Source organism: Plenodomus lingam (genome assembly GCF_022343315.1).
Source record: "Plenodomus lingam strain CAN1 chromosome Unknown contig_27, whole genome shotgun sequence".
Classification (NCBI taxonomy): Eukaryota; Fungi; Ascomycota; class Dothideomycetes; order Pleosporales; family Leptosphaeriaceae; genus Plenodomus; species Plenodomus lingam.
The window spans coordinates 134,824-148,370 of record NW_027093942.1 but is presented as its reverse complement, the minus strand read 5'-3'; the positions used below and the strand labels follow the sequence as shown (position 1 = coordinate 148,370).

Genomic DNA, 13,547 nt, shown 5'->3' with positions numbered 1-13,547 from the left:
ATACAACGTTACGATATCATCAACACTAAAATCATATCACTCCCCCTCCTTCCCTTCTAGTTCCCCCTCGCTCTGGCGATTACAAAGTGAATCCATACACTAGGTATCAAGACACAGACACAGACACAGACACACAACAGATACATATCCCCAAGTCCTTGCATCCCCATCTCAATCTCATTCTACCCATCCCACCCTACAACCATCCTACGCAAACCGTACCTCACCAAACAAACTCGCACGAACCTGCACCAGGGCCACAAGTTCGAGCACAAAGTCCTGCAAAACGACGACATTGGTAATGATGTGCATGAGGCTTGCTTCCTTGGTGTCTGCGTCGTCGTAGTCGGCTTCGTCGTCGTCGTTGTTGTCATGGACATGCCCACGCTGAGCCTCCTCGTCTTGTTTACTTCGCTGCTCCCCGGACTCTGCTACTACTGCACCGTCTCCCTGCCCGCCGGTCTCTGTCGCTGCCGTCGAATCACCCGAGCCCTGGGCTTCCGACTTGGGCTTTGGGTGAGACGGAGCATCCCGGTCCTTGGGCGGGGGTTGATATTTCGACAATAGCACCTCGACCTTGTTTTCGCCCTTGACACGGCGAAAGCGGATCCGGCGCTTCATGAGCACCGCGTCCTTTAGGCCTTTGAGATTGGCATCGATGTCTTCCAGTACACCGCCACCACCCCTTTGGGAGCCCTGCGTTCCAAGCGTGCCGGGCGAAACACCACGGCCTGGACTCCCCATCGCCGTCGTCGTCATCGTTCCGGAGCCACCAAATCGCGAGCTACCCCTCTCCCCACTCATCCCCGGCGAATTCCGCCTCTCACTCAACGCCTCCTTTCTGCCCCTTGGACTCTGCGCCCTCGAACCCACAACACCACCCTCCCCACCCCTAACATGATGCGGAATCTGCGGTGCCCAACCCCCCGGAATGTTGCCAATGATGGATTCTGACGTCCGTCGAAGTTTACCGCTCTTGATTTCCTCTAGCATTTTCTCGTGAAGTCGAAACGCAGTTTTGCGGCTGGCAACATGTTCGTCCCAGTCTGGGATATCTGCTCGTAGGGCCTCGATTTGCCGTTGCAATTCAGTCAGACAGCTTAGGAGTTGTGGTGTTGCCGAGGGAGACCACGATGGCGCGCGTTCGGCCAGGTACATGTTTCGTAGATTTTCATTGGACAAGAATGGGGGCTCTGGGGAGTTGGCGTCGAAGTGGTAGTCTGCCGGGTCGACGCAGAGCCAGCCTTCGAGGCAGAGTTGAGAACATGTTCCAAGGCTGACGATGGCTTCGGTGAGGGCAAGATTGGTTTCGATGTCGTTTGTAAGAAAGGTGAGGAGGAGGTCGGTGAGAGTTTGAAAGAGAGGATCTTCGGGGAGGAGGTAGTGGGGATCCACATCTCTTGTGGGCACTTCGCTAGAGTCAAAGTAGCTTTGATTCTTGGATGAGGCGCCGGGTAGGGATATGGTGTTGAGGGAGCAAGGATGGCTTTCTAGTAAGCTTAGGACATCTTTGAGATAGTTTTCATAAGCTTCGTCAACGCCTTCTAGACCGGCAAGGGAAATACCAAGGTTCAGGTACGTTTCGAGTTCCTTGTTTAGTGCACCAGCGGTTCTGTGTGGCTCTGTTCGGTGAATATTCATTACCTTGACCAAGGAGCCTAGGGCATATGCATGGTTCTTGCCGAGTATGACGGTTGTTAATTTTAAAGCCGCCGTGATAGTCTGTGGACTCGTCGAAGAAGTGCTGCCCAAAATCAGGTCCACCAAATTGAAGAGGGACGGATTCAGCCGGTCCTCGTCCTCCTTGGCACTATTTAGTAGTATCAAAGACTGCCTCTTCTTGATTGCAGCTGGTGATCGCGGCTCTCTCGAAGTACCCGTAGTATAATCGAGCAGTGCGAGTAGATATTGCAAAATCATGTGCACAAGCTCTGGGTGGTCAAGAGCATCCAAAATGTGTCGAAGGTACGTTAGTACAGCGACGGATGAACCACCGTCGGCGTCTGACGATTCTAGTAACGATGGGTATCTGTCAACGTCAGCATGACAATCTTATTGTGAACCAGCATCAATACGAACAAGAGTTGTTGCAGAAACAAAATCTGAAAGTGATCTATCAGTGTGTGTCTGACATCAATTGACCGACAGTGTTCGAGCACATCCTGCCAAAACGTGAGGTACGACAAGAAGGTCGACAGGTGATTTTGAAAGTCGGCACCAAAGAAGTTTTCTGCTTGTGGATTTGGTGGCAAGTCTGCATAGTCTGACAGCGACAGGACAAGTGGCATGTCTTCGGCGGGATGTTGGATCGAGAGTTTTCTGGCCATGGTTAGCAAAACAAGTCAAGACGAAGATCATAAAAAAGAAAGGGAAAAGAAAGGGGAGCCCACCGACTCATCTGACTATACAATGCACCCAGCCCCGTCGCCATGAGTGTCGGCAAATCGCTATTGACAATCCACTGCTCCAATGTAATCGACCGACTTGCACTCTCGAAAATGTACAGCAGACCGGTTCGCGCAAAATCCCCAATCCTACCTTCGTGATGCACATGATCGATGAGCTGATAACACAGCGGGAAATCCTCCTTTTGCGTCACACCCGCAAAGTCGACCTTTTGATTCACCACTCTCGCTTTTGCATCTGCCGGCGCAGAGGTGGTGAACCAGACGGGCAGAATCTCTGGCTGCAAGCGAATCTTTGCTGCGATGCCAAACAGCAATTCCACGATATCGGCCTCGATATCCTCGCCCACACCCATGCTGCCCGAGCCAACGGTGCGGTCGATGAAGTTCATGAGGGAGACGGCGAAGACGTCGTTTTCGAGGAAGTCCTCCTCTTCGCTGTCGATGAGGGCATTGTAAAAGGCAACAGCATCGCGGACTACCCCCTCGTCGTGCGAAGTTGCGGCTATCTTGGACACGGCCGTGTATATTTGCTGGGCAGCAGCGAACTGCAGACACATGTGGGGAGCTGGAGAGCGGGATTCATCGTTGAGGATGGAGCTGAGGGCCTGGAAGCTGCGGCGGATGTTGGTCAGGGCCTCGCGGTCGTGGGCCAGATTGGTCGACTTTTGCCATGTTTGCTGTCGTCGTCGTGTCTTAGCATGGGAGGGTATCTACAAGGAGATTGGACGGGTGTGTGTGAGGGAGTTGTGTACCAGGATTTGGTTGTATTGCTGCCGGAAGCGTGCCAGACGCTGCTGTGGGTTGTTTGGAGCGGCACGCTTCTTCTGGGATGACCCGCCGAGCAGCCTTACCCACTAGGGACTTGTTAGTACCGTTGATGTGTGCATGTTGTCTGTGTCTCGACAAGAAGGGGAATACAGACGAAGTCCATGTGGAAAGATGACTTATTCTTCACCCCGCATTGGGACGCTGGGACGCGAAAGGTGGGGTCAAGGGATGCTGGAGTCGTGTCGGTCGACGCGTGCCAGTGCGGTGACATGAGCGTCTGGCCAATCACCTCGCTTTCTTCCCCGCACAACGACCCCCATTCTCCTTGCGCCGTCTCCACGCAGAACAAATCAGCAACTTGACTTGGACAGGACTTGTAGAGTCTGGTTTGTAGCATTCGTAGTTCATGTACTCATTGTAGATGGTGGAGGTACGGTACTGTGATCGATTTTTTATTTTTTTCTTCATCCTCAATCAACCACTGTCGTCACCTCACAGGCCCTACCTACCTCCTTCCCGGCCTCTTTGGCTTTGCAAACCCCTTGCTCTCCGCCTTGTCCTCGACTTTGAATTCCTCCAATACAATCTCCTCGGTAACCTCATCTGGGTTCGTCGCCTCCAACTTCTTCACCACCGTCAGCCCGCCCTCCTGTTGCGCAAGACTAACCACGTTCCCCCGACTCGCCGCATAAATCATGCGCTCCCTGATCTTGGCACCACTTGGACACGTCGATATGAAGACAATGGATGAAGCCGCGTCATTGTGGCGGTAAAAGGCGTAACGTGGTTCTTGACCGTCAATCGCCGACGCTAGGGATGAGGGGGTTGCAGTCGTGCTCGAGACGAGAGTGAGCGTCTCGGTGGTGGGATCCATGCGTAGCTGTACAAAGTTGTGTCCTGTACCTTGGCCCAATGCTTTGAGAGCATCACTCACGGCCGCATCGCTACGGAGTGCAAGCTTACTTGCTTGTGCGAGACCCTGGCCCCGTGTACCTCTGCTCTCCAGTGCCTCTGCCTCCTTGATATCCTGCAGACTCTGCTCCTCGGCCGTCAATGGATTGGCGAGTTCTTCGTGCTTGACATGCTTTTCCCAGCCTTCGCTTGTAAGCTCAGAGGCTTCTGTGGTGAAGACGCTCTCTGCAAAGTGTTCTCCACCAAGTTCGCGGACCAGTGTGAGGCGTGTGGACGCAAAGAGCATTTTCTGGCGAACGTGCGCAGCATTGGGGACATAGGTCACGGCTACCAGACTCTTGTCTGAAGAAGAGAGGGAATCTGCGCGGCGGAGGAGAATGTAGAGGGCGGCATTGGGTTGGAGGTGGGCTTGGAGTGCGGAGAGATCAGAGGTAAAGGTCGAAGACGCTGGAATGGTTCCAGCCGGTACAATGGCCTCGTTTTCGATAGTGGCGAGGAGGCCGCGTTGCGAGGTCGAGGTGATGAGGGAGCCGAGAGCCGACTTGAGCTCTTGCGAAGCTTGCCAGTGTTAGCAGCTGCTTCATGTATATCCCTTCTTCATCTGCTTCTTCTGTCTCGTGAAAAAGAAAGTCATATAATCTACCAGAGATTCCAGACTGCATCTTTCCAGTGGAAGTATGTCCTCGCGTGCTCAGGCTACTTTTGATTTCAAGTGATGAGTTGCTTGATTGTTGGTTCCTGGTTGTTGCTGTTGTTTACGGCTGAAGTCTGTTGAGGGCGAGGCTGTGTGGTTGTGGTGGCATGGTGGGGCAACTTCCAATGGGTGGGCTGTCCATGCGCCCCGCTCTCCGCAACGTCACAATTCATTCTCGTCTCCTACTCCATGATATTTGCATGTGCTGTCCCCTCACACAACATGATGATCAGACCTTGACATTATTCCTATCCACACCATTGATATGCATCATATATTCGTTGTCATAACAGCCAAGCCCAACCATCCCCCACACGAGTATCCACCATTGACCAACTACTCCTCATACTGTCCACCAGGAATCATATCCCGTCCCTTTTCCAAGACTCCCTTCAAATACTCGTATACAGTAAACGTGACAGCCTGACCGGGCGCGACACGCATCACACGCGGCGTGATACCCTTGTAAAAACTGCGGATTCCTTCTTGTTTCCACATGTCGCTGTTTGCCCATGGTTAGCGCTCCGCGCCTTGGTTCAACACACAAGATGGGATTTGCCACTTACGCAGCAATGGCTGTGATTCTCTGCAGCGCGCTTTGTCCTGGCACCGCAGGTGTCTTTTGTAACCTCGTCTTGATTGTATCAATCGGCGCATTGGTAAACGGCCCAACAGCACCACTGATTAATCCAATCATGCTCGTCTCATAGCCAGGCAGATCATTTGTGCCATGGAACTTTTGTAGTTGGGATCGGAGCTCCGAATAGGCAGTAAAGTTGGCAGCCTGATTGGTTCCCTGACGTAGTGCCGTAAGTGAAACACCTCGCCATAGAGCACCGGCACCCTCTTCTTTCAACACAGTGTAGAGCGCGTGGGCGGCATTGCGGTATTTGGGGACATCGAGGGGATCGGCCATGGAGTGATGTTGGGCTTGCAGGCGAATCTTTACGACTTCCATGGGCGTAACTACAAGGACAGCTTCTGTAATACCCGCGGCCAGACCAGCTGCACACTGTCAGCGGTTTGTGATGGAAATGCGACTCCATTCCGAGACGAACCCATAAAGGTGGATTTTGAAGTAACCAACCCGTCCTTGTCTGCCAATAGTTGCTTGTACTTTTCGTAACTGGTGAAGCGAATTGCCATTTTTGGCACAATGCCGGTAAGCACAGCACCAAGACCTTTGTAGAGACCCAGTGCAGTCTCCCTCTTGACAATTTCTTTACCCGTGGTGAGGAATCCACGCTTGGGTGCCTGCGCCAGTCGTCAGTGACTCTCCCATGTGCTGCGAATTTCTGGCTTCGATTGGACATACCCCGGGTGCGCGAGCTCGTCTTGACAATTGCATGCGTACTTTGATTGTATCTTGAAAGCAGTGAGACGGTGGATGCATGTATCTAGGACATTCATGACCTACCTAGAGGATGGCACACGAGCGCTTCCATCATGCCAGCACCTCCACCAGCTGTTCTCCCATGTTAGCAGTCGTGTCTTTTGCGCATTTTTCTATTCATCCGTGCGACTCACCAATCAGGTTTGTAGCTACAGACGCTGGCTTCTTGCCGCCAGGCCCTTGTGTCGATTTTGCAGACATGATTCTTGTGGTGTCTCTGAACCTGCTTCAGGCTGTATAGTCTGCCAAAAGGGTCGCAGAGTGCGAATGCTGTGAACCTCTGAAATGTAGATTCGGTTCAATCCCACGTATGATAATTATGACGCTGTTGACAGAGGAAGGATCGTCCCCAAGACCTTATTTACCCCCAGTCTTTGGAAGCTTCGCTGGTACGGATGGAATAGCTACTAGCTAGGTAGCTGTCGAGCCTCGGCTTTGCTCAATCCCAGGAGCTAGGTAGCTATGAGGAACAAACAAAGGCACGACGGGAAATAATATCTAGCACCCTAAGTAGGATAAAGGGCACGAGAGAAAAAAAAAGAATGCTCTTGTACACTGAAGCAAGAGAAGAGAAGTAGCGACAGCAAGTAAAAGGGAAAGTTCACAATCAAAACACAGTCATACTTTCAAAACTATCCGCGGATATACGCGTGCCAAAGAAACAATTGTCCCGCCAGCCTCGGCCCTTGATGCGAGCACGCAGGCCCAGAATTCGCTCGCGTGGACTGGCGCAGGTGTACGCTTGGCGGGTAGAGTAGTGGGACGGCTCTACCCCAGATTCGCCTTGGTGGGCGAGCGGAAGCTCGAGTTCGGCCGGGGGGTCGGTTGTGTGGAGGAGTTGTGTTTGCCGAGTCCTACTACTCCTAACTACCGTGGAGTTATGCCATGGCTCCATTCGCTTCAGCTTTTTACCTAGACGCTGCTCACTGGCCGGGGAGATGATCATGGCTATGCTGAGATGTTGTTGCATATGGCCCTCAAAAAGATTAGTAGAATCCAAAGGCATCATGGAGAGTGGTCATGTGATGGTACTTGGAAATCAGCGTCGCCCCGTCGCAAGCCTGGCTGCTGGAGAGTGAAGGTGAATGAACATGTGAAAGAATGACGTTCGCGGCCACCGCCCGGCAATAGTTTCCGCGACTTTTCTCCGGACCCGATTGCGCCCGACACATGTCTGGATGGCGTGCACGTGCGCAACCACCGAACGGAACATCTTACAGCGATATCGCAGAGTCCGTCCGTGATGGCGGTTGGGCAGGAGTTGGGGACCTGTATTTATATTTTCCAGGCTTGCGTTCTCGGCCAAGCAAGCATGATTATTGTTGGATATGTCTGTAAAGAACGATGCCGAGTTTCTAGCCATTCTGCGCATGCAGCAAGGTTTCAGACAGAAGTTTCATCACCAGTTGCACGAGCGGCGGTCAGCCTCGTCGTCTCATCTCCGCGGGTAGAGGCTGACGCTGAAGTATGTTCAACGTGACTAACTGCACGATACCTCGGCGGACAACTTGCCTCGGGCTTCTCAAGTCAGACACAACACTAGGTTATTGATATTCGTCAGCGTCAATCAGTTTGTCCACGAGTTTCCTTGGCCAGAACCAATTCTCTATTGGTATCCTGTCATCGACCTAGAACAACTCAACCATGATTCTCTCCGTATTCTATAGTCGACTCAGAACAACTCAACCACGACCTCTAATCCCCGTTTTTCAAGAATCCCCCATTACCAACCCTCCTCCTCTCGACCTTGCCAGTCTTGAACTTTTGTTTGGCCCCCTTCTTCTTCTCCAATCCTCGGCTTTTCAACCAGTGCTCCCTGACGTTGCTCGTATCCTTATTCTTCTTGGGTGGCAGCACCTTGTTGTGTTGGGCCAACACAGCTACGCTCAACTTTCCTTTCTTCATCTCTTTGATCGGCTTTTCCGTCCTCTCGAGAAACTTGATGTGGTGCTTCAACTTTTCTCTCCGCAACTCTTCTTCGCTCTTTCCGCCGCGTGTGGGAGGCGGTGTGGGTGCGCGCTGATCGGACAAGGTGGAGAGGAGAGAATCAGGGAGGAGTGCTGGCAGTCCTTTTCTAGTAATGTCAAAATTCACTGAGTCTTGCTCTTCTTGCTGGCTTTCAGGGGCCGATGTTGCAGCCTCCTTGGCCTGCTGTCGGGCCAACCTCTTCGCCTTCTTCTCCTCGCGCTCACGTTTGGCAGCTTGCTGGGCAGCCACGAGCTCTTCACGCGCTTTTCGTTTGGCAGCTTCTTTTTCTTGTTGGGCGACGAGAGCGCGCGAGGCTTCTGCCTGGGCGGCTTGAGCCTTGGACGTTGCAGCAGCGGTCGTAACCAGTTCGGGGGCTTCGTCAGAGTCGCTGGCCGAGTCGTCGTCATCGTCTTTTTGGTCTTGATGCCCAGGCTCAGCTGATTTTGTGTCGACGACGACCGTGTCGATTGGCTCCTCGCTGCCAAATCGCTTGTGAGCCTTCGTGGGCCTGGGCGATGGTACTAAAGCATCTTGGGAGGGTATGGGAGCTTGTTCGCTTTCGAATGTAGAAGACGGTATTTCGTCGACCGCTGTGGTGGTGGTTTGTGTGAGCTCAATGGAATGGCCGTCAGTCTCCGTTTGCGCCTTTCTAGGCCTTCCTCGTTGCTTCTTGGCCGATGCTGGAGTGACGGTCTTGACTGCCCCTGCCTTTGGTGTTGGCGATTCTCGAGATGCCTTGCTGGTGGTGACAGGTATGCCATGCGCAGTGCCTGATCGCAACCTCGGTGTATCAAAATCGCTTTTTTGTGTAGATCTGGGCGCATCGTCTTCTGTGGCCTGTTCAAAGCTTTCCGTTGCCGTGGAAGCGGGTGGGGAGAGCTTCTCGACAACGACAACTTGGGGACTCGACCGACGGCGAATGGCTAGCTTTCCCTTTTCCGCTGCTGTCTGACCGGCGTCTTGCGTGCTGGGGGTTGGCGCTACAGTGACAGTGAAGGTGTCCGAGCTGTCTTCAGATGATTCCTGCGCACCCTTTTTCTGTCGCTTGGCCTGTGTGGGCGTCTCCACCACCTCGAGTGCTGCGAGTTCGCGCTTTCCGGCTCGCTTCTTGTTGGAGCTCTTGGGCGTCCATGTGCCTGGCGTCTCCACGCCTCCGCGTGTCGTGACCATGGTGGCCTGGTGAGTGTCGGTTACCGTCGCCGCGGGTGGTGTCGCTGAGACTTCACTTGGAGGGCCCGGTATTGACGGCGAGCGGCTCAGGATTCGTTTAGCAGTGTTGATTACTCGCCCAAACATTTGAAGACTTTGACACTTGTGCAGCGATTTGGGAATTTTTCGATACGCAAAGGGTTAACGTTATTGGCCTTAGCGTGCTTTGCGGACCTCCGCCTCCACCGACATGTTGGGTGCAGGGGCCATCATGTTTCCTTGGAGAATCCTATCCTATCATACAGTCAATGTCTGCTTCTCGCTCTTTGCTGCGCTCAACGACAACCAGAGCCATTATTCGGCCATGCCCATCATGTATAGCATCCACTCGCATCCAACTTGTGCCCTGCAACGGTGGAAACCAAGTCTCCTCGTCGTCAACCCAACGCAAACATTGGCCATGCAAAACGACTATCTGGAGACGGTCTTATGCCACACAGAGGCTCGATGTGGTGAGACTGCGTGCTGATGTAGATGAACGTAGCCGCTATGGTTTTTACAAACTGAGCAAGATTCAAGCCTCACTCAAGATGGAGGCCGACAAAGCAAACGCGATATACAACGACTTTGTGGCTCACAAAAGCAGGATTGATCATAAGAGCAATGTCCTGCGACTTTCCAAGAGTATGAAGCCTGGATTCACCTCCTCAATCTCGATACTGACTTTGGTAGAATACAATTGTACGATTGAAGATGTTGCCGACCTTGCTTTGGCCACATACATGATACCAGACCTCAGTGATCCTGAAAAGAAAAGGCAGCTCCCGCCCAGCAAGCACAAGCCAATGGCCGGCCTCATGCTCCAGGGATGCGCGCACAATGCTGACCCGCTGGCCATTGTTCATATCCTCTCCGCCATTTACTTGAACATGGCAACTTCTCATGCAACAGCCCATGAAATAGCCCTCTTGTTCCCAGAGAGCGAGATTGCCAAATATCACTCCACGCTAGAAGACCTATGCTCAAAATCGGAAAAGATTGCGCTTGGTCCAGACTGCCTGACCCTAAAGGGGCTGTTTCTTGAAAAGCGAGGACAGACGGAAAAAGCAAAAGAGGCATTTCAGCTCGCGATTAAACGATCTCATCTCCAACCTGGTGTTGGTGCCAAAAATCCATTGTTACTGCCGCTCATCGCGCCATGGAATGCACTCGGCTATCTCCTAGCATCAAACAAAGATCCGACCGTGCAAGCACAAGCCAAGACATACTTTTTGCTTGGTGCAAAAGAAGCCGATGACCCATTGTCGTGCTACGAAGTAGCCAAATATGAGACGAGAACAAGCCCCGATTGGCTCAAATGGACCAGCAAAGCGGCAGCATCAGGCCACGCACAAGCAAGCTTCGACTTGGCCGAGTTTTACCAGGAGCTCAGCAAAGACCCACAGCCTATACTGAAGTCTAGCGGGATGCGAAAGGCGCTCAACTGGCTCTTGAAGTGGAGGCCTGATGATGCGGGTATGCTGGCACGGGAGTGGCTTCAGGTTGCTTCTAACCTAGGCCACAAGCCTGCTGCACTGCAGTTGGCTGATTACTGCGAGTCCGTGGGAGACTATCAAGGTGCCACTGAGCATTTCAGACGTATATTGGAGCAACCACATTCGGCTGCACAGGTTGAAGCATGGCCGCAAATTGTACGACAGGCGCAGAGGCGACTTGACACGCTGCGTACCAAGATGCCCGCATGAACACTGTTCCGGCATCGACTATTGTGCCATCCGATAGCATTACGGCTTCCATTTCGGCTCCAGACCCTATGCCGCTATTTTTACCCTCGTCGAAGCCATGGCTGTGTTTACTGCATGCTGCTGTCCTGTCGGCCCAACTGAGATGGCACAATTGCCATCCTCAATAGTAGTAGTAGCCGCCAACTCGAACGGCCTTCACGACGATGCAGGCTTCCTGTGTAGAAATTCCTCTATCAACCCCTCCAATTCAACAACCAATCTCACGATCCTAATCTCCGCTTTTTGCGCCGCAGGAATGGCAAGGTCTAGCCGATTGACCATGGCCCGTGATGTGTCGATTGTGAGGAGGGCGGATGTGTAGTCCGTAAGTTTTGTGGATGTTGTAGTGGATTGAGAGTTAGGGTTTGTGAGATGGTGGTGGTGGTAGTGAAGTGTAGTGTGTATGTAGTGGGTATGTAGTAACCAATGCTAGTCCAACGATACTACAGATGCTCTATCCTCCGCCATTGAAGTTTATCTCACGCAAACATGTAATCCCAGAGATATTCGTGGACATTTTAGGTTGTGTATAAATTTTAGGCTATGGTGGTTACATTCAGAATAGTCATCATCGCCATCACCATATTCCTGTGTATGAAATATCTTTGCATAAAACTATGATAACATTGTATCATGATGACTTTTATAATGGACCAAGCTTTGCTTTATTGCATCTGTTCCGACTCCGCGTGGATCTGTATTACTCTTCGAACGGTCGGGAAAATGTATATATGATGTTGGACGAAGTTGGAGTGGCCATTGTTGAGGATGAGTGTGATTTATGCGGGGAAAAGAGGAGAGACAGAGGAAAGCAACAACACAGCGACGAGATAAACACGGACAAGAACAAGACAAGACAATGAAAGGGCGGTGTGCCAATTCCTCTAATGAAAATAGTAGAGAGAAGCCAGTACCCGAAAAGTGGTACTATTTTACATTTCCTTTTCTATTTCCACTTCCATTTTCCACCAACCACGCCTTATCCCACCGAACCCAGAGCCCCCTTACAAAGCGCCCAAATCCTTAAGCTTAGCAATCATGCCATCCACATCCTCGACCTTGACGCCACCCTTGCGCGCCGGCGGCTCAGACACCTTGACCGTCTTGAGCCGCAGCGCGGCCGCGGCCCCGGACAAGCCCAAATCCTCGAGCGTCATCTTCTCCAGCGGCTTCTTCTTCGCCTTCATGATATTCGGCAGACTGGCATAGCGCGGCTCATTGAGGCGCAGATCCGTCGTAATCACCATGGGCAGCTTTGCGCGAATCGTCTGCACCCCGCCATCCACCTCCTGCACCACCTCGACAGACGCAGCGTCCGCGCCGCCGTCCCCGGTAATCGTGACTTTGGACGCCTGTGTAGCCTGTGGCCAGTTCAACAGTCCTGCGAGCATTTGGCCCGTCTGGCCTGCGTCGTCGTCGATGCTCTGTTTGCCTAGGATGACGAGATTGGATTTTTCGGTGGCGACGAGTTTGGCGAGCATCTTGGCCACGCCGAGGGGTTCGAGCGCGTCTTTTTCCTCGACGACGACGTGGATGCCTTTGTCGGCGCCCATGGCCATGGCGGTGCGCAGGATATCTTGGGCTTTGGGCGGGCCGGCCGAGACGGCGGTGATGGAGGCCACTGGTGGGGCGGAGGCGTGGTGGGATTTCTTCTCGCGGATCCGGACGGCTTCTTCAATGGAGAGTTCGTCAAAGGGGTTCATCGAGTGTTTTACATTTGCGGTCTCGACGGCAGTTTGGGAACGGTTTACGCGGGGTTTGACCTGTGGTGTTGGTGGTGGTGTTGTTAGTGAGGTATTCCCAATGTTGGTTTTGTTCATGTATGCGCCGAGGTTTGTTACTACTACTATTGATACCATGACTACTACTATCTCTTCTTCTTCTTGCTTCGTGCCATCTCATTTTCTCGATAGACTCGAAACCTCAAAAGGCGTGGGAGGAATCAGACATACCGCATAGTCAATGACCCGCTTGACGGGTACTAATATCCTCAATCCCGACATTCTTGATGTAACGTGCAATTCTCTCGACACATCAATGTCAAAGAGTCTTAAGGTATAGAATAGAGAGGGGAGAGGGTGATCGTCAATGTTGGTTCCGGTCAGGACAAGGGTGGGGGGGATATCATCGGAGCTCAAAGCTTAGCCGAGGCGCTTTTCAGGGCGGCCTTGGCACGTCATCGAACCATTGAAGTCTGACTTTGAGCTGCCCTGTCAGTCGTCACTACAAACACAAGCTGAGGGTTAGTCGGGAGGATTTTAAATGATGATTTCCAAGTTCCCTTTCTCTGCTTGATGCTGGTCAATACCTACGAGCGTTGACCTGACGAGTTGGACTTGATATTGGATTCAGCTTCAAATACAGACTTGTAAGAAATCGATATAGACTGGTACCTACCGTACGTAGGTAAGTACTTAGCTAGGGACGTTCATTAGTAGCCCTGGTATAAAACTCCATGCACATCTTCACAG

The 13,547-nt window shown here is 52.3% G+C and overlaps 6 protein-coding genes across 6 annotated transcripts; 1 reads left to right on the top strand and 5 right to left on the bottom strand.

Annotated features, from left to right (window-relative positions):
• Positions 1-207: 207 nt before the first annotated feature.
• Positions 208-4,750, bottom strand: IAQ61_007087 (uncharacterized protein; the record flags this gene model as incomplete). Its single annotated transcript, XM_003840933.2, has 7 exons — positions 208-2,029; positions 2,080-2,319; positions 2,391-3,085; positions 3,161-3,262; positions 3,331-3,559; positions 3,686-4,646; positions 4,732-4,750. 7 exons carry the CDS (start codon positions 4,748-4,750, stop codon positions 208-210), a joined length of 4,068 nt encoding a protein of 1,355 aa, XP_003840981.2.
• Positions 4,751-5,118: 368 nt separating this feature from the next.
• SFC1 (Mitochondrial succinate-fumarate transporter) lies at positions 5,119-6,376 on the bottom strand (the record flags this gene model as incomplete). The annotated part of the gene is made up of 6 exons (XM_003840935.1): positions 5,119-5,284; positions 5,349-5,787; positions 5,841-6,036; positions 6,098-6,147; positions 6,200-6,247; positions 6,310-6,376. 6 exons carry the CDS (start codon positions 6,374-6,376, stop codon positions 5,119-5,121), a joined length of 966 nt encoding a protein of 321 aa, XP_003840983.1.
• A 406-nt stretch (positions 6,377-6,782) lies between these two features.
• IAQ61_007085 (uncharacterized protein) lies at positions 6,783-7,181 on the bottom strand (the record flags this gene model as incomplete). The annotated part of the gene is made up of 1 exon (XM_066097431.1): positions 6,783-7,181. The coding sequence occupies one exon, from the start codon at positions 7,179-7,181 to the stop codon at positions 6,783-6,785; it is 399 nt and encodes a 132-aa protein (XP_065952473.1).
• A 689-nt stretch (positions 7,182-7,870) lies between these two features.
• IAQ61_007084 (uncharacterized protein) lies at positions 7,871-9,439 on the bottom strand (the record flags this gene model as incomplete). The annotated part of the gene is made up of 1 exon (XM_003840936.2): positions 7,871-9,439. The coding sequence occupies one exon, from the start codon at positions 9,437-9,439 to the stop codon at positions 7,871-7,873; it is 1,569 nt and encodes a 522-aa protein (XP_003840984.2).
• A 151-nt stretch (positions 9,440-9,590) lies between these two features.
• On the top strand, positions 9,591-11,526 carry IAQ61_007083 (uncharacterized protein). Its single transcript, XM_066097430.1, has 2 exons — positions 9,591-9,976; positions 10,025-11,526. The coding sequence occupies exons 1-2, from the start codon at positions 9,601-9,603 to the stop codon at positions 11,035-11,037; spliced, it is 1,389 nt and encodes a 462-aa protein (XP_065952472.1). The 5' UTR covers positions 9,591-9,600; the 3' UTR covers positions 11,038-11,526.
• Positions 11,527-12,080: 554 nt separating this feature from the next.
• Positions 12,081-13,079, bottom strand: IAQ61_007082 (uncharacterized protein; the record flags this gene model as incomplete). Its single annotated transcript, XM_003840939.2, has 2 exons — positions 12,081-12,839; positions 13,029-13,079. The coding sequence occupies 2 exons, from the start codon at positions 13,077-13,079 to the stop codon at positions 12,081-12,083; spliced, it is 810 nt and encodes a 269-aa protein (XP_003840987.2).
• Between the last annotated feature and the right edge of the window lie 468 nt (positions 13,080-13,547).

Coding starts and splice junctions, on each gene's coding strand:
- IAQ61_007083 (XM_066097430.1), top strand. CDS start 9,601: ATGTCTGCTTCTCGCTCTTTGCTGCGCTCAACGACAACCAGAGCCATT. Junction 9,977..10,024: donor TGTCCTGCGACTTTCCAAGA/GTATGAAGCCTG, acceptor TGACTTTGGTAG/AATACAATTGTACGATTGAA.